Source organism: Rhinoderma darwinii, chromosome 5 (assembly GCF_050947455.1).
Source record: "Rhinoderma darwinii isolate aRhiDar2 chromosome 5, aRhiDar2.hap1, whole genome shotgun sequence".
Lineage (NCBI taxonomy): Eukaryota > Metazoa > Chordata > Amphibia > Anura > Rhinodermatidae > Rhinoderma > Rhinoderma darwinii.
Window position 1 is genome coordinate 221,744,955 of NC_134691.1, and position 18,355 is coordinate 221,763,309.

At 42.5% G+C, this 18,355-nt stretch overlaps 1 protein-coding gene across 2 annotated transcripts in view; it reads right to left on the reverse strand.

The window, feature by feature from the left end:
- Positions 1 to 18,355, reverse strand: part of ITPRID1 (ITPR interacting domain containing 1) — a 200,292-nt gene that overhangs the window by 106,987 nt on the left and 74,950 nt on the right. For both annotated transcript variants that reach the window (XM_075826962.1, XM_075826961.1), the window contains 3 exons: positions 15,819 to 15,899; positions 13,858 to 14,060; positions 8,848 to 9,386 (listed from right to left, as the gene is read on the reverse strand). In XM_075826962.1, the coding sequence (XP_075683077.1) occupies positions 8,848 to 9,386; positions 13,858 to 14,060; positions 15,819 to 15,899 (823 nt within the window). The remainder of the gene's footprint in view (positions 1 to 8,847; positions 9,387 to 13,857; positions 14,061 to 15,818; positions 15,900 to 18,355) is intronic.

The window sequence follows — 18,355 nt, forward strand, 5'->3', positions numbered from 1 at the left end:
CTTTGCAAATGCGACATAGCGTCCAAAAACCAATCCAGAAAAATCTGCACTCCAAAAGCCAAATGGCGCTCCTTCCCTTCTGAGCCCTGCCGTGTGTCCAAACAGCCATTTATAACCACAAATGGAATATTGCCGTACTCTAGAGACGTTGCTTTACAATGTTGGGGATCTTTTTTTTCCTTTATTTGTTGAGAAAATGAAAAATTTTGAGCTATAACTACGTTTTATAGAAGACAAAGGATTGTTTTTATTTTCACTGCCCAATTCTAATCAAATCTATGAAACACCTATGGGGTGAAAATGCTCACTACACCCCTAGATGAATTCCACAAGGGGTGTAGTTTCCTAAATGGAGTCACTTTTTGGGTGTTTTCACGGTTTTGGTCCCTCAGGGGCTTTGCAAATGTAACATGGCCTCCGCAAACCATTCCTGCTAAATTTGAGCTCCAAGAGCCAAATGCCGCTCTTTCCCTTCTAAGCCCTGCTGTGTGTCCAAACAGTCATTTAAGAATACATGTGGGGTATTGTTGTACTCGGAAGAAATTGCTTTACAAATGTTGTGCTGCTTTTTCTCCTTTAATCTTTGTGGAAATGGTAAAAAAATTTGCTAAACCTAGATTTTCATTTTCACGGCCTACTTCCAAAAATTCCTGCAAAGAACCTGTGGGGTTAAAATGCTCACTATACCCCTAGATAATTTCCTTAAGGTGTGTAGCTTCCCAAATGGGGTTACTTCTGGGGGATTTCGACTGTTTTGGCACCACAAAACCTCTTCAAACTTGACATGGTGCCTAAAATATATCCTAATAAAAAGGAGCCCCCAAAATCCACTAGGTGCCCCTTTACTTCTGAGGCCTGTGCTTCAGTCCATAAGCAGACTAGAACCACATGTGGGATATTTCTAAAAACTGCAGAATATGGGCAATAAGTATTGAGTTGTGTTTCTCTTTTTAAACCTTCTGTGTTACAAAAACAATGGATTATAAATGAATTTCTGCAAAAAAAAAAATTTTATTTGTACATTTCACCTCTACTTTGCTTTAATTCCTGTGAAACGTCTAAAGGGTTAAGAAACTTTCTAAATGCTGGTTTGAATAAATTGAGGGGTAACGATTTGGAAAATGTGTGACTTATTGGGGATTTCTAATATATAAGGCCCTCAAGCCACTTCACAACTGAATTGGCCCCTGTAGAAATAGCCTTTTGAAATTTTCTTGAAAATGTGAGAAATTGCTGCTAAAGTTCTAAGCCTTGTAACATCCTAGAAAAATAAAATAATGTTCAAAAGACGATGCCAATCTAAAGTAAACATATGGGGGATGTTAATTAGCATTGTGGTATAACTGCCTGTCTTACAAGCAGACACATTCAAATTTAGAAAAATGCAAATTTTTGCAATTTTTCTAAAAATTTTGGTGTTTTTCACAAATAAATACTGGATGTATCGAGCAAATTATGCCATTACCGTAAAGTCCAATGTGTCAGGAGATAACATTTTCAGAATCGCTTGGATAGGTAAAAGCATTCTGAAATTATCACCACATAAATTGAAACATGTCAGATTTGAAAAATAAGGCTCTCTCTGGAAGGTCAAAAGTGGCCAAAGCAGGAAGGGGTTAACATTTAATTGGGTATTTTTAATTCAGAAAAGTCCCTGATATATTTACTGAGCCTATACCTTAAGGACCTTTTACACTGACCAATTATCGGGCAAACGAGCGTTCACAGAACGCTCATTCTTGATAATTGCCCTGTGTAAACCGGGCAATGATCAGGCGTTGAACGTGCAAACGCTCGTTCATCTGCTGATTGTATCATTTTAAATGGCAAAACTATTAGCGTTGTCGGCAGCACATCCCCCTAAACGTCTCTTGTAAACAGGGAGACGTGCTACCGACATGATAGAAATGTATGGGGACGAGCGTTCGGAGTAACGAGTGCTCATCCCCATATATATCTCCTTGTGAAAGCAGAAAACAAGCGTTGATCACTGAGCTGTCTCGTTGATCGGCGCTCGTTTACACCGTGTAAAAGTACTTTTACTGGGGGAATCCAGTGAAAATGATCTGATATATGATGAGTTTGTAGATGTAAATCTTAGACCACCACTAATTTTCAGAACCAAATGCCTCTGTAGAGCGTACACCTCTTTGGTATTTGTCAGAGATTTCTGTTACTGGAAATCTCAGCAAACAATCTAATCAATGGTTCATTCGAATCAATGACAGTGTGCTTAGAATGTAGGGTCAGATTTCCAGTAACTGATATCTCTGAGCAGTACCAAAAGTATTTTATTCTGAAAATTAATGGTAGTCCAAGATCATAAAAATCATTAATGTGTCATCTATGGCATATCAGAAGATCATGATCAATGGATTTTTCCTATACAATGTTTGGGTAATCTGACTGTAATCTGTCGGTAATCTGAGACTTTATGATTAAACACCATTGAAGGGGTTGTATGACAGTAGAAAAACATGGCTGCTTTCATCCAAAAACAGTGCTTATGGTTGTAACATGTGTCTGGTATTCAAGTAAATGAAGCTGAGCTGCAATACCATACACACCATGGACATTAATTTTTAAAAACCTAACACAATCCTTGTAATTGACTTTCTTTGCATTTTTTATATTACAAAATTAGTTTTTACTACTTTATGCTTTACATTAACTGTAGACTACAATTAAAAAACAATAATGATACATAGTGTAAAGTGAATTCAATATTAAGAGAATTTATAAGCTACAGCCGATCATATATCACTGTTCATCTTTTTCAATATCCAATTTGGCTAAATTATCTAATATAGTGTTTCTAAATCATGTGATGGGCTAAATGTGTTCATTTAGCTTGTACTTTCCATCTGTAGTTTCCAGTTTTTTAAACCCAAGGTGTCAGCAAGTGCTTGCAGCTATGTGCTTATATAGCCAAGTAAAATAAGATGACCTAGTGGCTTTATATTTGCATTACTTGCAACTGACAAACTTGTTCAGCGTAAACAAATGACAAATATTGAATGCATAGTTCAGGCTAATTCTTCTGTCTTACATACTAGTTAATTTTTTTGCAATATTTTTTTATTTTACTGCTATTTAAATACATGATTCCAATAATGTTACTAATATATATATATTTATATAAGAGAGTTCATGCCTAATTCACTTTATATGGAAAATTTGGCAAATGGATTCTCCAGTGCTTTATACGTAAAAATAAAATATTTAAAAAAAGTGTCTTGTATTCAGATTCTGTTAGAAGGGAGTCAGCCCGAAGCTCTGACAGCCTCAAACCTGGTGAATTATTTCTACAACTTCTTACTACTATTACTGCCTCTCTCATATCTGACACACAGTCAGGGCCGCCATCAGGGGGGTATTAGGGGTACTGGTGTGAGGGGCCCGGCCAAACCTAATTGAAAGGGGGGCCCGGCAACTGCCGCGACTTGCCTTTGGTAGAAAAAAACAGGCCTCTGCAATGGGGCCCGTTTTTTTCACCACAGAATGTCGTGAGCTGCGGGCCCCCCCTCTCGTCATGGGGGCCGTCGAACCGCCCGCGCGCGCGCGACCGATCGCGCACACAAGGAAACTCCCGCGTGTGCGCACTCGCGAGCGTCCGCGAACGCGCACCCACGAACGCCCGCACTCGAGACCGCCCGCGCGCGCACCCGCGAAAGCCAGGAAGCGGGCACCCGCGACAGCCCGGGCGCTCCCAGATGCGACAGCCCGGGCGCTCCCAGATGCGACAGCCCGGGCACTCCCAGATGCGACAGCCCGGGCGCTCCCAGATGCGACAGCCCGGGCGCTCGCAGCCGCGAACGAAGCGAGCGCAGCCACGGACACACATGGACAGAACTTACCTGGAGCCTGGCTGGAGGTGAAGGACTGGACGTCTGGACCAAAGACATCGCCTGGAAGACATCGCTTGAAGAGGACTGGAGTGGGAGCAGCAGCACTTCTGACACAGTGAGTAAAATGTCTCAAAGTGCTGTTTAAGTATGGCCTTGTTCACACAGAGTATTTTGCAGGCAGAAAAAAAATCTGCCTCAACATTCCTTAAAGAATTTTGAGGTAGATTTTGACCTGCCCACACTATCTTGCCGCGTTTTTTTGCTGCGTTTTTTGCCCGTGGCGATTGAGGACAGCAGACAAAAAATGCAGCGAAAAATGCATTTTCTGCCTCCCATTGATTTCGATGGGAGGTCAGAGGCGGAACCGCGGCAAGAAAGGACGTGCTGCTTTTTCTTTTTTCCGCGACTGGCTCCCATTGATTTCATATTAAATCAATGTGAGCGTGTGGTTTTTGCGCGTGCAAAAACGTGGTGTTTTGCGCATGCAAAAGGTCCATAACAGCTCCATGTGGCAGCAGCGTATGATGCGTGGCTGCGTGATTTTCGCACAGCCGCCATCATTATGACACTCTGTTTGTATGTTTGTAGCACGTGGTACTTTTCTGTTTTCATTCATAGTTTATACTGCTGCGGGAGTGCTGGGCGTGATTTTCATGCACCCATTGACTTCAATGGGTGCGTGATGCGCGAACAATGGACAAATATCAGACATGTCGTGAGTTTTACGCAGCGGACACACGCTGCGTGAAAATCACTGATAGTCTGCATGGCCCCGTAGAGTAACATAGGTCCGTGCGAGGCGCGTGAAAATCACGCGTGTTGCACGGACGTATTACACGTTCGTCTGAATAAGCCCTAACAAATAGGCCCAGTTCACAGAGTTTTTGGGCCTTGATATTGACTCGGACACTGCGTCAGAATCAGCACCAAAAAACTTCCAAAACCGCCTCCCATTGATTTAATCTGAAATCAATGGGAGCCAGTCGCGGAAAAAAGAAAAAGCAGCACGTCCTTTCTTGCCGCGGTTCTGCCTCTGACCTCCCATCGAAATCAATGGGAGGCAGAAAATGCATTTTTCCCTGCGTTTTTTGTCTGCTGTCCTCAATCGCCGCGGGCAAAAAACGCGGCAAGATAGTGTGGGCAGGTCAAAATCTGCCTCAAAATTCGGTGCGCGGTACCAGGCGGTCGCGGGTACGCATGCGCGGGAGTTTGCGGGTGCGCGCGATCGGTCGCACGGGCGGCGTGTTTGACGGCCCCCATGATGACCCCCATGCTACCCAGGGCCGCCATCAGTGGGGGTACTGATGTGAGAGGCCTGGCCAAAGCTAATTGAAAGGGGGGCCCGCAGCTCACGACATTCTTTTGGTGAAAAAAACGGGCCCCATTGCAGGGGCCTGTTTTTTTTTCTACCAAAGGCAAGTCGCGGCAGTTTGCCGGGCCCCCCTTTCAATTAGGTTTGGCCGGGCCTCTGACATCAGTAACCCTAATACCCCCCCTGATGGCGGCCCTGGGTAGCATGATATAGTGCTGGACGGAGTACCGTTAACAGGCGGTGCCACGGTAGGGGGGCCCAGAAAATTTAGTTGTAGGGGGCCGTGAAATTCCTGATGGTGGCCCTGCACACAGTGGCGTAACTACCGCTGTAGCAGACATAGCGGCTGCTACGGGGCCTGTGGCATAAGGGGCCAGCATGGCCCCCCCATGCCCGGAGGCGTCGATAGCAGCCGCTAAGGCTGCTATAGCGGTAGTGACGCCACATTCAATAGTGTCTGAGTCCTTTAGACACAGATGCTATTGAACACTATGATAGAGCAGGGAGGTATCTCCCTGCTCTGCCATAGGCTACTGTAACAGTGGCTTAGCTCTAGGGGTCGCAACGGTCACAATTGTGGCTTAGCTCACAGGGCCCCCATAGCCACACAGCGCTAACCGTGCTGGCCCCGCTTTATGAATGCTGGAGCACTGGCTCCTTGCCCCAGCATTCACTCTGCTGTGAGCGGCTCAGCACAGGCATGAGCGATGTAGTGACGTCATCGCGCCTGTCTGCGCCGAGTCACTTACAGCACAGACCTTAGGAGAAGGATCTTCCACCCGTTGTGGGAACAGGGATAGGTAAGTAATTATGTTATTCTTTTTCTATTAGGTTCTATGGGGCATTATACTGAGTAGGGAAGGGGGGCTGATATACATTACTATATGAGGGGAATTATACTGTATGGGCGGCATTAGACTATGGAGGCATCATACTGTGGGGACAGCTATGGGCAACAGTCTACTGTATGGGGGCATTATACTGTGGTGGCATACTACTGTGGGGACAGCTATGGGGGCATTATACTGTGTAGGGGGCATTATAATGTGGTGTCAGCTATGGATGGCATTATATTGTGGGGGCAGCTATGTGGGCATTATATTGTGGGGGCATTATATTGTGCAGGCAGCCAAGGGGGCATTATACTGTGTGGGAGCAGCTATCGGGGGGGGGGGGGCATTAGACAGTGGGGGGCATTATACTGTGTGGGCTGCTATGGGGCAATATACTGTGGGGGCAGCTATGGGAGGCATTATACTGTGTGGGGCAGCTATGGGAGGTCTTATACTGCGTGGGGGAAGATAGGGGGGCATTATACTGTGTGTGGCAGCTATGAGGGGCATTATACTGTAGGGGCAGCTATGGGGGTATTATGCTGCATGGGGCAGCTATGGAGCATTATGCTGTATAAGGGAATTTGTTTGGGAATTGTACTGCATGAGGGCATCTGTGTTGGCATTATACTGTATGGGGGCATCTGTGTGGGTATTATACTGTATGGAGCATCTGTGTGGGCATTATACTGCATGGGGTCATCTGTGTGGGCATTATACTGTATGGGGCATCTGTGTGGGCATTTTACTGTATGGGGCATCTGTGTGGGCCATTATACTGTATGGGGGTATTATACTGTATGGTGGCAGCAATGGGGGCATTATACTGTGTGGGGGGCACTATGGGAGCATGATACTGTGTGGGCTGAAACGGGTGTCTATGGGCGGGGATTGGGTGGGATTAGAGGTGTGGCTTAAAATAAAATAAAAATGCCACTGTGCGCCGCATCGATTGTCCGTCTTTGTGATACTTGAAAGTATAGCACGGTCTACAGGGGGGGGGGGGGCTGTATAGCACTGTCTACAGGGAGGGCTGTATAGTACTGTCTATATAGCACTGTATGGGGAGGCTGCATAGCCATATTTACAGGGGGCGCTGTATAGCACTGTCTACAGGGGGGACTGTATAGCACTGTCTACAGGGGAGGGATGTATGGCACTTTTAGGCCTCATTTACACGAGCGTATTATACGCGCGTGCGACGCGCGTGCTTTTCACGCGTGTCGTACGCACCTATAATAGTCTATGGGGCTGTTTAGACGATGCGTGAATTTTGCGCAGCGTGAGTGCGTTGCGTAAAACTCACGACATGTTCTATATTCTTGCGTTTTTCACGCAACACGCACCCATTGACTTCAATGGGTGCGTGAAAACAACGCATGCCACACTGACGGTCCTGCGTTGCATGTGCGAAAATCACGCAAGAGCTGTCAAACTCCTGAATGTAAACAGAAAAGCACCACGTGCTTTTCTGGTTACAAACATCCAAACGGAGTGTCAAATTAGAGATGAGCGCACCGAACTTCACCGGGTTCGGCAAAACTCGTTTTCACCGAAACCGGTAAAAAATGTTCGGGTACGCGACGTCAGGAGACAGTCTCTGTCCACGGTGCTGAAAGCGTTAAACTGGTTCAGCACCATGGACAGTGACTTCCGCTCCGAAAATCCATGAACCTGTAAAAAAAAAAAGACGTTCTGACTTACCGATAACTCCGGTCCGACCTCCCGGGATGACAGTTAAGTCCAAGTGACAGCTGCAGCCAATCACAGGCCAAGCACAGGCTGCAGCCAATCACAGGCTGCAGCGGTCTCATGGACTGCGGCGTCATCCTGGGAGGTGGGGCCGGATGACGAGAGAGGGACGCGTCACCAAGGCAACGGCCGGGAGACCGGACTGGAGGAAGCAGGCAGTTCATGGTAAGTTTGAACATCTTTTTTTATTCACAGGTTGGTGTATATTGTGATCGGCATTCACTGTCGAGGGTGCTGAAAGAGTTACTGCCGATCAGTTAGCTCTTTCAGCACCTTGGACAGTGACGGGCGTCGACTAGCCTCATCTCTATGATGGCGGCTGCGCGAAAATCACGCAGCCGCGCATCATACACGGATGACACACGGAGCTGCCAAGTGCCTTTTGCGCGCGCAAAACGCAGCGTTTTTTGCGCGCGCAAAACGCACACGCTCGTGTAAATGAGGCCTTAGAGGAACACTATCTACAAGGGCCCCAGTCAAAAGTCACCCCTGGTGACACCACATTGTGTAGCATTTTCCTAAGAGAAATTCCAGTTATCACATTATTTTACATTGATAACTTACCTACATGATACATCTCAGCCTGAAAAATGAAGAGCTGAGATGTATACATTTTTATTTTAGTCAGGCCTAAAGACGCATTGTTCCTTACTGCCATTTTTAAATTTTTCTTATCCGGGGAGGAACTTGGTTGTGTGCCCCTGTCAACTGACCCGTGTGTAGGGAGAAAAAAATAATGTATGGCTGACACAATTTCTGACCTGTATGGCATACAGTTGTGAGCTGTATATGTTATGGCTGTACATTCGTTGTATATGTTGGTAGAATCTGCCAGCCTATACGCCAAATGTGCACTACAAACAGAACCTTAGCTGCAGTATACTCTTATGTTGTTTCCAGGCATCCAGAATGATTTGGAGTTCTGTTTTACAAATATGGAGATTCAACTCCAAATAAGATATATTATGACATTAATTAGCCCTGAATTTTAACATATTTAGATTAAAAAAATTCAAGGATAAGCAATCCCTTTAAGTTTATTTCCAGTTATAGTAAATGAAAGCACCTTTCTATATTATGTATATAATACTTTAATGCTTACCTCTTCCATTTCAAATGACTCTGGATCTGGAGGCTGAAGTCTTTGTTGGGCAGATGTTTTTTTGAATGTTTTGGAAAGCACTTTGGAGCCCTTGAGCATTCTGATTTTTTCCGCCATGTCAGTAACACTACATTGTGTCATAGGTGTCGAAAGCAAACATGGTTTCGATTCTTGCCCCTCAGAGACTGTGTTCCCACTGTCCCCAGCTGACAAAACCACCAAACTGCTCTCCACAGTACAATGTTTTCGCTTTCTGAAGACCTTCAAATTGTTGGAATCTTTTAAAGGACCTGGATGCTCTAGCTCTTCTTTAGGTACATCCAGTTCTGCTTTAGCCATAGTTGGGCTTAAATTCTCATCAACTATTTTCGCCTGCTTGGAAAATTTCCATAGAAGCTGTCGTATTCTTCTTCGCTTCTCTGGAGTAAGTGCGGATTTTCTCTCAGAATCAGCATTATTTTGAATAGTGTGAACATCTTTCAACAATGAGGAAAATGCACTTGTCACCTGTTCTAAGACTTCAAGTTGCCGGAAACGGCCTAAAGGATAAAAATATATATTTTATTCCAATTAAGTTATTTTTTATTTTTTTTAAATGCCACAATGTTTATAATTAAACAATGCAAATTTTTAAAAAGTGAACTTGTTAAGACAAACACAAACCAAGAAGTTTCCCAATGCAGAGTTAGTCATATCTTTACCTCCTCCTACCCAGAGCTCACAGCTTACAAATAATTTCCATACAACTACCCAGTGGTATGGAAGCCCAGCAATACACTGTCAAGTGTTTCCATAGTAACATAGTTTGTAAGGCCAAAAATATAAAATATAATACATGTCCATCCAGTTCAGCCATCCATGAACTAGGACTTAAAATAATGTGCATGCTAGATTTGAATTCCAAAAATAAAATGACAATAATGTCTACAACAAAAATAAAACATCTCCAACATGGGTACTCAATCTGTCTATGTCTACCTATGTACGAGGTGAGTCCCAAAAGTAATGAGAATGATTTTTTACGCTCCCCACAAGGGCAGCATGAGGGAAGTGGGGTGGAGGTTGTTTTTGCGGGGGCCCCTCAAGTGTACGGCCGGACCATCCTCAGATGAGTCCGAGTCATTCAAAGCGTCAGTACATTACAAAAGTGCACCTTTGTTTTTCCCTCGTCACAAACGAAAATGCAGAGGAGCATCACGCAGCGTTATGCATTCACATTTTGCATGAAACTTGGAAAAACAGCTTTAGAAACCTTGGAGATGCTGAAGACAGTGTATTGGGAAGTTGCTTTGTTGTCAGTATAAGTTTTCAAATTGTACAAGGCTTCCAAAGATGGAAGGGAAGCCGCTGAGGATGAACAGTGCTCAGGGCGACATTCAACGTCAACAACCAATGAAAATGTGGCCGTTATCAAGGCTACTCTGAATCGGGACCAACATTTAAAGGGTTTTCCTATGAGAGATATTTATGACATATCCACATGATATGTCATAAATGTCATAAAGATACAGGTCCCACCTCTGGGTCCCGCACCTATCACCAAAATGGGGCCCCTTAAACCCCGTTCTGACGCTCTGTGTTACAGCGGAGCCAGGTGAATTCCGACCATGAAAAAGGTTATATGCTGTTTTCGTAACTCCCGACCATATAATCAGGAAGTGGCCGGGAGGCAACAGGAGCAAACAAAGGTAGAACAGGGTTTAGGGGGCCCCGTTCTAGAGATAGGTGTGGGTCCCAGAGGTGGGACTTGCATCTATCTCACAATTATGACATATCATGCGGATATGTCATAAATGTCTTTCATGGGAAAAAGCCTTTAAGTGTCAGACTAATTGCAGATCAGGTAGGAATAACCAAAACGGTGGTTCATTGAAACATTACTGAAACTCTCATCATGAGGAAAATTGGGGAAGAGTCGTCCCAAAAAACGTAATCGATGAACAGAAGTCAATAAATCAGACTTTTTATCTACAGCTCTGGATTGTTTGAGGAGAAGGGTTTTGCGAGTACGCCCTGACAGTGCTATAATGTGGATCCTCCACCATGACAATGCGCCAAGTAACACATGATTGGTTGCGAGTTTTTGGCACAAAAACCATCCCTTCCCTTCCTCACCCACCCTATAGCCCTAACTTGGTACAGTAAGGACACCATTTTGGTACTGTTGAAAACTTCCAGTCTGCCACAATGAGGGCTCTGAAGAACCTCTCACATGAAGACTTCCAGCACTGCTACAAAGAATGGCAGTGTCGCTGGAATTAAAATGTTCAGTCCGAGGGGACTTACTTTGAATGTGATGGAGCTTAATTGTATGTTTTTTGACTAAAAGGATTTCTTTGGAAATCATTCTTATTACTTTTGGGACGCACCTCGTATATCTGTGGTGTTCCTCTGATCCGACAATCACAGTATTGAGAGTTTTAGGGTTGCACGATATCGATACTATTTTGATGCCGTGCACCCTCAAACGGTTCAATACCGTTAATTCATGTATTTCGATACTAAGCTGTGCGGCCACAAAGCTTAGTATTGTAATACATGAATGAAGTCAGAGCGCGGCTATGGCTGTGTAATTCAGCCATTGCCCCGCACTTGACAGGTGTGCGCGCATAATGAGGGGCGGCACTGAAGATAGAGAACATGGTGAGCGCACTGTAAAACACCCCCATGTTCCGTCACTGAACACAGAACATGGGGGTGTTTTGCAGTGCACCCCCCATGTTCTCTGTCTTCAGTGCCGCTGCTCATTAGTGCAGCGCCGGCTGCATCACCTCATGCTGACCCTTGTTGTCAGGAGCGGGGCAATGGCTGTATTACACAGCCACGCTCTAACGGCGGATATCAGAGAAACCTCTCATCTCCGCCGCTATTCACTTGAATATCAAAGCTGACCGCAGCATTCAAGGGGTAAATGGGAAGTGGATGCCCCTTGGATTGTGACACAGGGAATTCCTGCGACGCGATCGAGGGACATGCCATATATGGGCAGAAAGGGATCCCAGGGCTGACTGACCATATTTCCTTTTGTTAGGGCATACTTAGGTACTATCAGTACACAGGCTAATATACTGGCTTATAGATATATGGCAGTACTTTAAAGTTTAAAAATAAAAAAGTAACAAAAAATTAAAGTGATATTAATAAAAAAAAATACAAAAAATACACACAGTTTTTACAATAAACATAAAAATAAAAGTCTCAATACATAAAATATACACATATTCTCGACCATAATAACCTGCACAACAAATTTATAGCGTCATTTATGATGTGTACACTGTAAAAAAACAAAATAATTTAAAAACTGCTTTCTTTCACCCTATTACTGTGAGGCACGAGGTGTAATGAATTTAGTACCTCCATGTGCCTCACATTATTAGTAATTAATCCCATCATGTACCTCACACATTAAGGCCCAATGCACATGACCGTGCCCGTAATCATGGTCCTTGATTACTGGCACGGCCTGCCGCTAATAGCCACCCGCATTTGCGGGCCATGCTCCCATACATATGGGAGCACGTTCCGTAAAAAAGCCAAAAATAGGAAATGTCCTATCTTTTGCGAAGCCTTTCTACGGCACAGACACCTCCCCGTAAATATACAGGAAGGTGTCTGATGGCCATAGAAATGAATGGGTCCGTAATTACGGACTGTAATTACAATCCGTAATTATGGATGAAATCTATGGTCGTGTGCATCTGGCCTAACCCAATGTTGTCCATTATGACTGTGAGAAACATGATTGGGTTAATTACTATTAATGTAAGGGACACATAGAGGTTCAAAATTGATCACACCATATGCCTCACATCAGAAAATTGAAGAATTTTTCTTTTATATTATTGTTGGCAAAGTATCGGTTTGGTATCGAGAATCTCAATACTACACAAAGTATCGGTATCGAAGTCCATATTCTGGTATCGTGACAACCCTAGAGAGTTTATCATGATTTATGCTCAGGTACACAATTTGTATTAGAGATATAAACTGTTAGTTCATAAATTGAGGTAATCAACATCATTATTATCATCATTATTCCCCATAGGGCACCATTTCTGTGGGTATGTTTGTGCCTAATGAATCCAGAGATTCTAGGAACTTTCACCATGTTACACTGTCAACACATATCTAAAAGAGCCCTCTGGGTTAAACATCATAGGTTTCTTTGTCTGCCTATTTATACTGGCAACAAGTAAATCGGACTTTGCTTAAACCAATTAAAAATTGGTGGAGGTTATTAAAGGGTTACCATATAAATTATGATTTTTCCAACACTAATACATACATCTTTACATTTTTTTTATGTTTAAGTATTTTCAAAAGGTATATTTAGAAGGTTATTTTCACCAGATGTGAGATATTGTACATCATTATGCCTTTCCAGATGTCTTGTTGAAAATATTAACATGGTTAATATAGTTAAAGGCGTTCTGCGCTTTGGACAATCTCTACTTGTTAAAACAGTCTCTTGACAATAAGCTGATCACAAAGTGTCCCTCTGCTGAGATAACCAGTGATCAGCTGTAATCTGTGGGGAAATCTGTCAGTAAGTGTTTGATTTCCCTTTAGCACCACCACAGGAGAAATTAAGCATTACACAGTGCATGTTCATATCAATGGGTTATCTGACTAATACAGGACAGTACAGGTCCTCCAGAGCAAAAGATGCTATCTGAAACCACTATCCACCCTGACTAATAGATAAGTGTCCTAAACAGGGCATCCCCCTTTATGAACTCAGAATTCCCTAATAGGGTATATGAAAATGGGTTTCCCAAATGAGATGATTCCATTCGAAAGTAATAATATTTATAATGATTAACATACCGTGCATTGATAGATTCCACCCCTTATTTTTCCAAGAAAGTTAGGAAAATAAAACCAGAAACCTCATTGGTTTCGATACATTTTCCGAATTTTCTGCAGTAGTGGAAGTTTCTCTCATCAATTTGTATATACAAAAAGTCACAAATAATGAGAAGTTATATATAACAGACAGTAACTTACCACACAAGTTAGGATTTTCAATTTCCATCCGCTTTTTCTGTGATTCTATAAAAACTCTAATGTTAATTCCTCTAGCCTCAGAAGGCGTCATGATGAAACGGGAGGGAATTTTAGTGCAGATGTCAGGTTCATCAATACCAAATCCAAGATCAATGAGAAGGTCCACAGGATCTGCCTCACATAGTTTCAGCATTTCTGAGATGCTTTAATAAACAAATGTAACAAGATGTAAATGTTAGAGATAAAATATTATTACTTCCTCTTACTTGAATTACTGCAGTTAGTTTCATATTGCAATAAAGGCCTTGCATTCAGGATCCCAGGATATGTACCCCAAACATAATAGGCTTTTATATTGCTATGAATGCAGGCTTTCAAGGTGCCCAGAAATACTGACAACTTCAGTATAGAGATGCAGTATGAGCCAGGCATGTACCCCGTGTCTACTAAATGAAGATTAAAGTAGGGTTACAAGCTGTCAGTCTAGTCCCTCTGATCATGAGAATGCACAGCTAGAAAAGTGATGGTCTTACTTGGAAGGAGATGGAAGCAGGCAGCTTTCCTTCTGCTGTAGGTCAGGAGAGATTATAATAGAAAAAAAAGACCCACACAATTCTCTGAATACTTATGGGGATCTTAACATTCCATATTCAATTTAAATCTTCACTATAAATCATTTCTAAAACGTATCTTTTAACAAATGATTTAAAATAAAAAGTTAAGAGTTTAGACGTAGCGGAAATGTCGCTAAAGCAAAATCCAGAGTAAAATCTGCATGTAACAGATGCAGATTCCCTATAGACTAGCAACAAATTAACGTCACAGAAAACGTCTTTACATAGGGCCACACGTAGCAGGGTTTTTTCCGTTGTAGATTTAGCATCAAATGCATCCCAAATTCGCAGCAAAACCCATGGGGCGGATACGCTGCATAAAAGCACGCATCGTATCCACCCTGTACGCCGCAGGGAAACTGTGGTGCAGTTTTCCACCTGGAATGACTGCTGCGGAGAACTGCAGCACTTAGCTCCCAGGAGACCGCTGCAGCCTGTGATTGGCTGCAGCGGTGGTCACATGGGATGAAGCGTCATTCTAGGAGACCAGCCCCCTGACATCATCCAGGCCGGCCTTTTGGGATGATGTTTCATCCCATGTGACCGCCGCTACAGCCTGTCATTGGTGCAGCGGTCACATGGAATGAAACATCATTCCAGGAGGCCGGCCTGGAGGAAGAAACGCAGACTCTGGGTAAGTATATTAAAAAAAATTCAGTGGAATATCTGCGTACCTGCCACAAAAATGCAACAACTGTTATTACATCCACATGGTCTCACTATAACTTTATCTTGACTGTTATATATTTGTGCATTTGTTTCAGTCCCAGTTGTTTTCAAATGTAATCCCATTTCTTTACTCTGGTACAGTATGTAGATGATATGTTCGTTCCAACATGCGGGAGCCCTGGTCACTTTTAGCTTTGAGTTAGCCTGCACCAACTATTAGTAACGCAGTAACTCCACATGGCAAACGTCATAGTTTGTTTTCTATGTGGTCATGTTGCCTTCCTACAGATGTAGACATCTTTATCTTGACTTTCATCGCATTAAATACACACTAGCAAGAAACTTTAACTTGACTTCTTCAATGGCTTTTCACGGGCTTTTGTTGTGTGATATCACACTGCAGCAAGTTATAGTATGATAAGGATTGCTACATCTGTATACGTTAGATTTTAGTGAGTATAATTCAAAATTGCAAAATGGTAGGGGGAAAAATTGCAAAAATGTATATATGTAATAATTACACTTAGAAATCTAAAGAAAGAATGCTCATATATATTTAGTGTTCTTCATGAACATAGAATGAATATGTAGCCACAATAAGATGGCGCGGCTGCTATAAATGGTAGTAATTTAAAGTAAAAATTTCTAAAAGAAACATAAAACTATAAGAGAATGTACCTTGTAGGAACACATGGAGCAGTTTTGATAGTTCCATTGCTTCTTGCTGTTGGAGATCTTTCTATATAATTATGTAGAGAGCTAGATGAGACAAATACACAGAAATAAATTCATTTTAATTATACATCACAATGATTCTCTTGAGCAATTATTTTCTTTTTTGCAATCATTTACTCTTAAATTAACTGTTTTAAGAGGAAAAAACTTAAAAGAAAAAGAAAAAACATAATATGTGTCTAATTCAAGCCTCAGCATCTTACTTTGGAAAACAAAATATGGTAGCATATTGTAGGTGTGAGAATAAAGGTGTTAGGTGTTAGCAAATGCTAATTATACTGTAAATGAGACAGAAGGTATCCTGCTTTATGACAGATGGTGCATCAGATGCTAACCTTCAGGGAACACAGCTTCTCCAGCCATGACTTTCAAAATATATTATTTCTGAAATATTGTATTTGTGTTCCTTTTAGAGATATATACGTCAAAGATCAAACTCTCTAGGAGATCAGATTGAAGAATACATTGTCAGTAAAGGCACTCCTTGCTTTGGTTAATAATTGATTGTAGCCAAGAAAAAAGTTGAGAAAATAGTTTTTCTTGACATTGACTTTGGAAAGTGATAAAACAGTTAAAATGCTACTTGTATGTTTTTAAAGAGCTATCTAAAGTTTCTGGTCATTAGTCAACGACAAAAGCAGGGATTGTAATACAAACAATGCGCCTGTAGCAGCCTTTAAATAAGCCTTTATAAATATGTTCCAGCCCTTTGCTAAGTGTTTGCATTTCAAAATTATTCCAAAGAAATCATTTTCCTATTTCCTTAATTGAGTAATACGTATTAATACCCTTGTAGTTTTCTATGGTGCCATTTTTATTCCAATGCAGAGCACCTAAACAACAGGCTGTTTTTATTTTTTATTCTCACATTTGAATGTAGGATCTTATTCAAAAGACTGAACAAGAATTGAATACAGAGTTAGGGCCGGTTCACATCTGCGTTTGAGGCTTTATTAAGGACCTCTGTCAGAGATCTGTCCGAAAGTACCAGAAAACATAGCGTATCATGCTGCACTATTGTTTTCGGTAAAACCACAGACACTGTGACGAGTAAAGTCAATGGGTTCCATCCGGGAGCGATGGTGTCTGTCATACAACGGAATCGGCGATTCTGGTATTTTCATTGTTCTGCTCCTCTAACAGAGCAGAACAACGGAAACACTGATGCAAGTGTGAATAGGCATTTATACACAAGCCTTACCAGCTTGACTTCACCTACCTTGGATCCCAGTTTAAAGGGAATGTGTCACCTATATTTTTTGGTTTACTAAATAAAACCAGATACTGATACATATTCTTTTTTTCTAGTCTATTTTTTTTTATGATTGTAGAGGACAGCGTGCAGGAAGGACTAGGAGGGGAGCTGTGTCCATTTTGTTATTTCATTTATGAGTAGCATATTTTTTCCAAACAGCCACTATAAAATCCTTACCTTACTCCTCCCATTCTACCATACACGGATGTTTTCCTACCTCATCTGATGTATTAAGTGATTTATATACAGCTGATAACTTATATACAGAGGTAATGTAAGGTATAGTTGAAACATGGATATTTTTAATGCTGTAGTTAACCCAATATAATTGTAAAGGATCTGCCAGGCACAACTTCTGTGTATACGCCCATAGGTAATCAGTCTGCACCTGGTTCTATGTCTGTGAGACTGACTCCATTTCCACCACTCAGGATGGCAGGCTTAGGAGTGGGAGAGCCTATCACAGCCTGGCCAGACGGAGCTAGCTCCCGCCCTCTGTCTATGCATACCTGCCTTTCCTGTTCCTCCTTGCTTGTGATTCTTCTCTGTTGGTTTCCTGGCCATGCTGCAGCTTCTTGAACTACTTGTCCCTGCTTCGTATTGACCCTGGCTTACTGACTACTCTCCTGCTCTGCGTTTGGTACCTCGTACACTCCTGGTTTGACTCGGCTTGTTCACTACTCTCCTGCTCTGCGTTTTGCACCTTGTACTCTCCTGGTTTGACTCGGCTCGTTTACTACTCTTGTTGCTCACGGTGTTGCCGTGGGCAACTGCCCCATTTCCCTTTTGTTGTGTGTTCCCTTGTCTGGTTGTCTGTCGTGCACTTATTGAGTGTAGGGACCGTCGCCCAGTTGTACCCCGTCGCGGGTAGATTAGGGCTCACTTGTCTGTTTCCCAATCCCTGTCATTACAATAATTAGTCAATTAGTGTCGTAATTGTAAATACTTAAAGAAGCGCTTCGAGGGAATTTTATATTTACAACATTAATTGACAACATGTTATTGAGAGCTGATAAAAATGATATGTGATGAGCTTTAAACAATCTTACCAACATGTGTACTATTGTTGGCATATCATATTTTGCGGTAGTCTTAACATATTTCTCCATAGTAAACCCTGAAGGTCATTGCAGAGTACAAACGCTTTTTCCCGCTCAGCCCACAATGCAGCCTGCGACTCTTGCCATCAGCCCTTTACCTGTACAAGCTCAACTGCTAAAAAGTA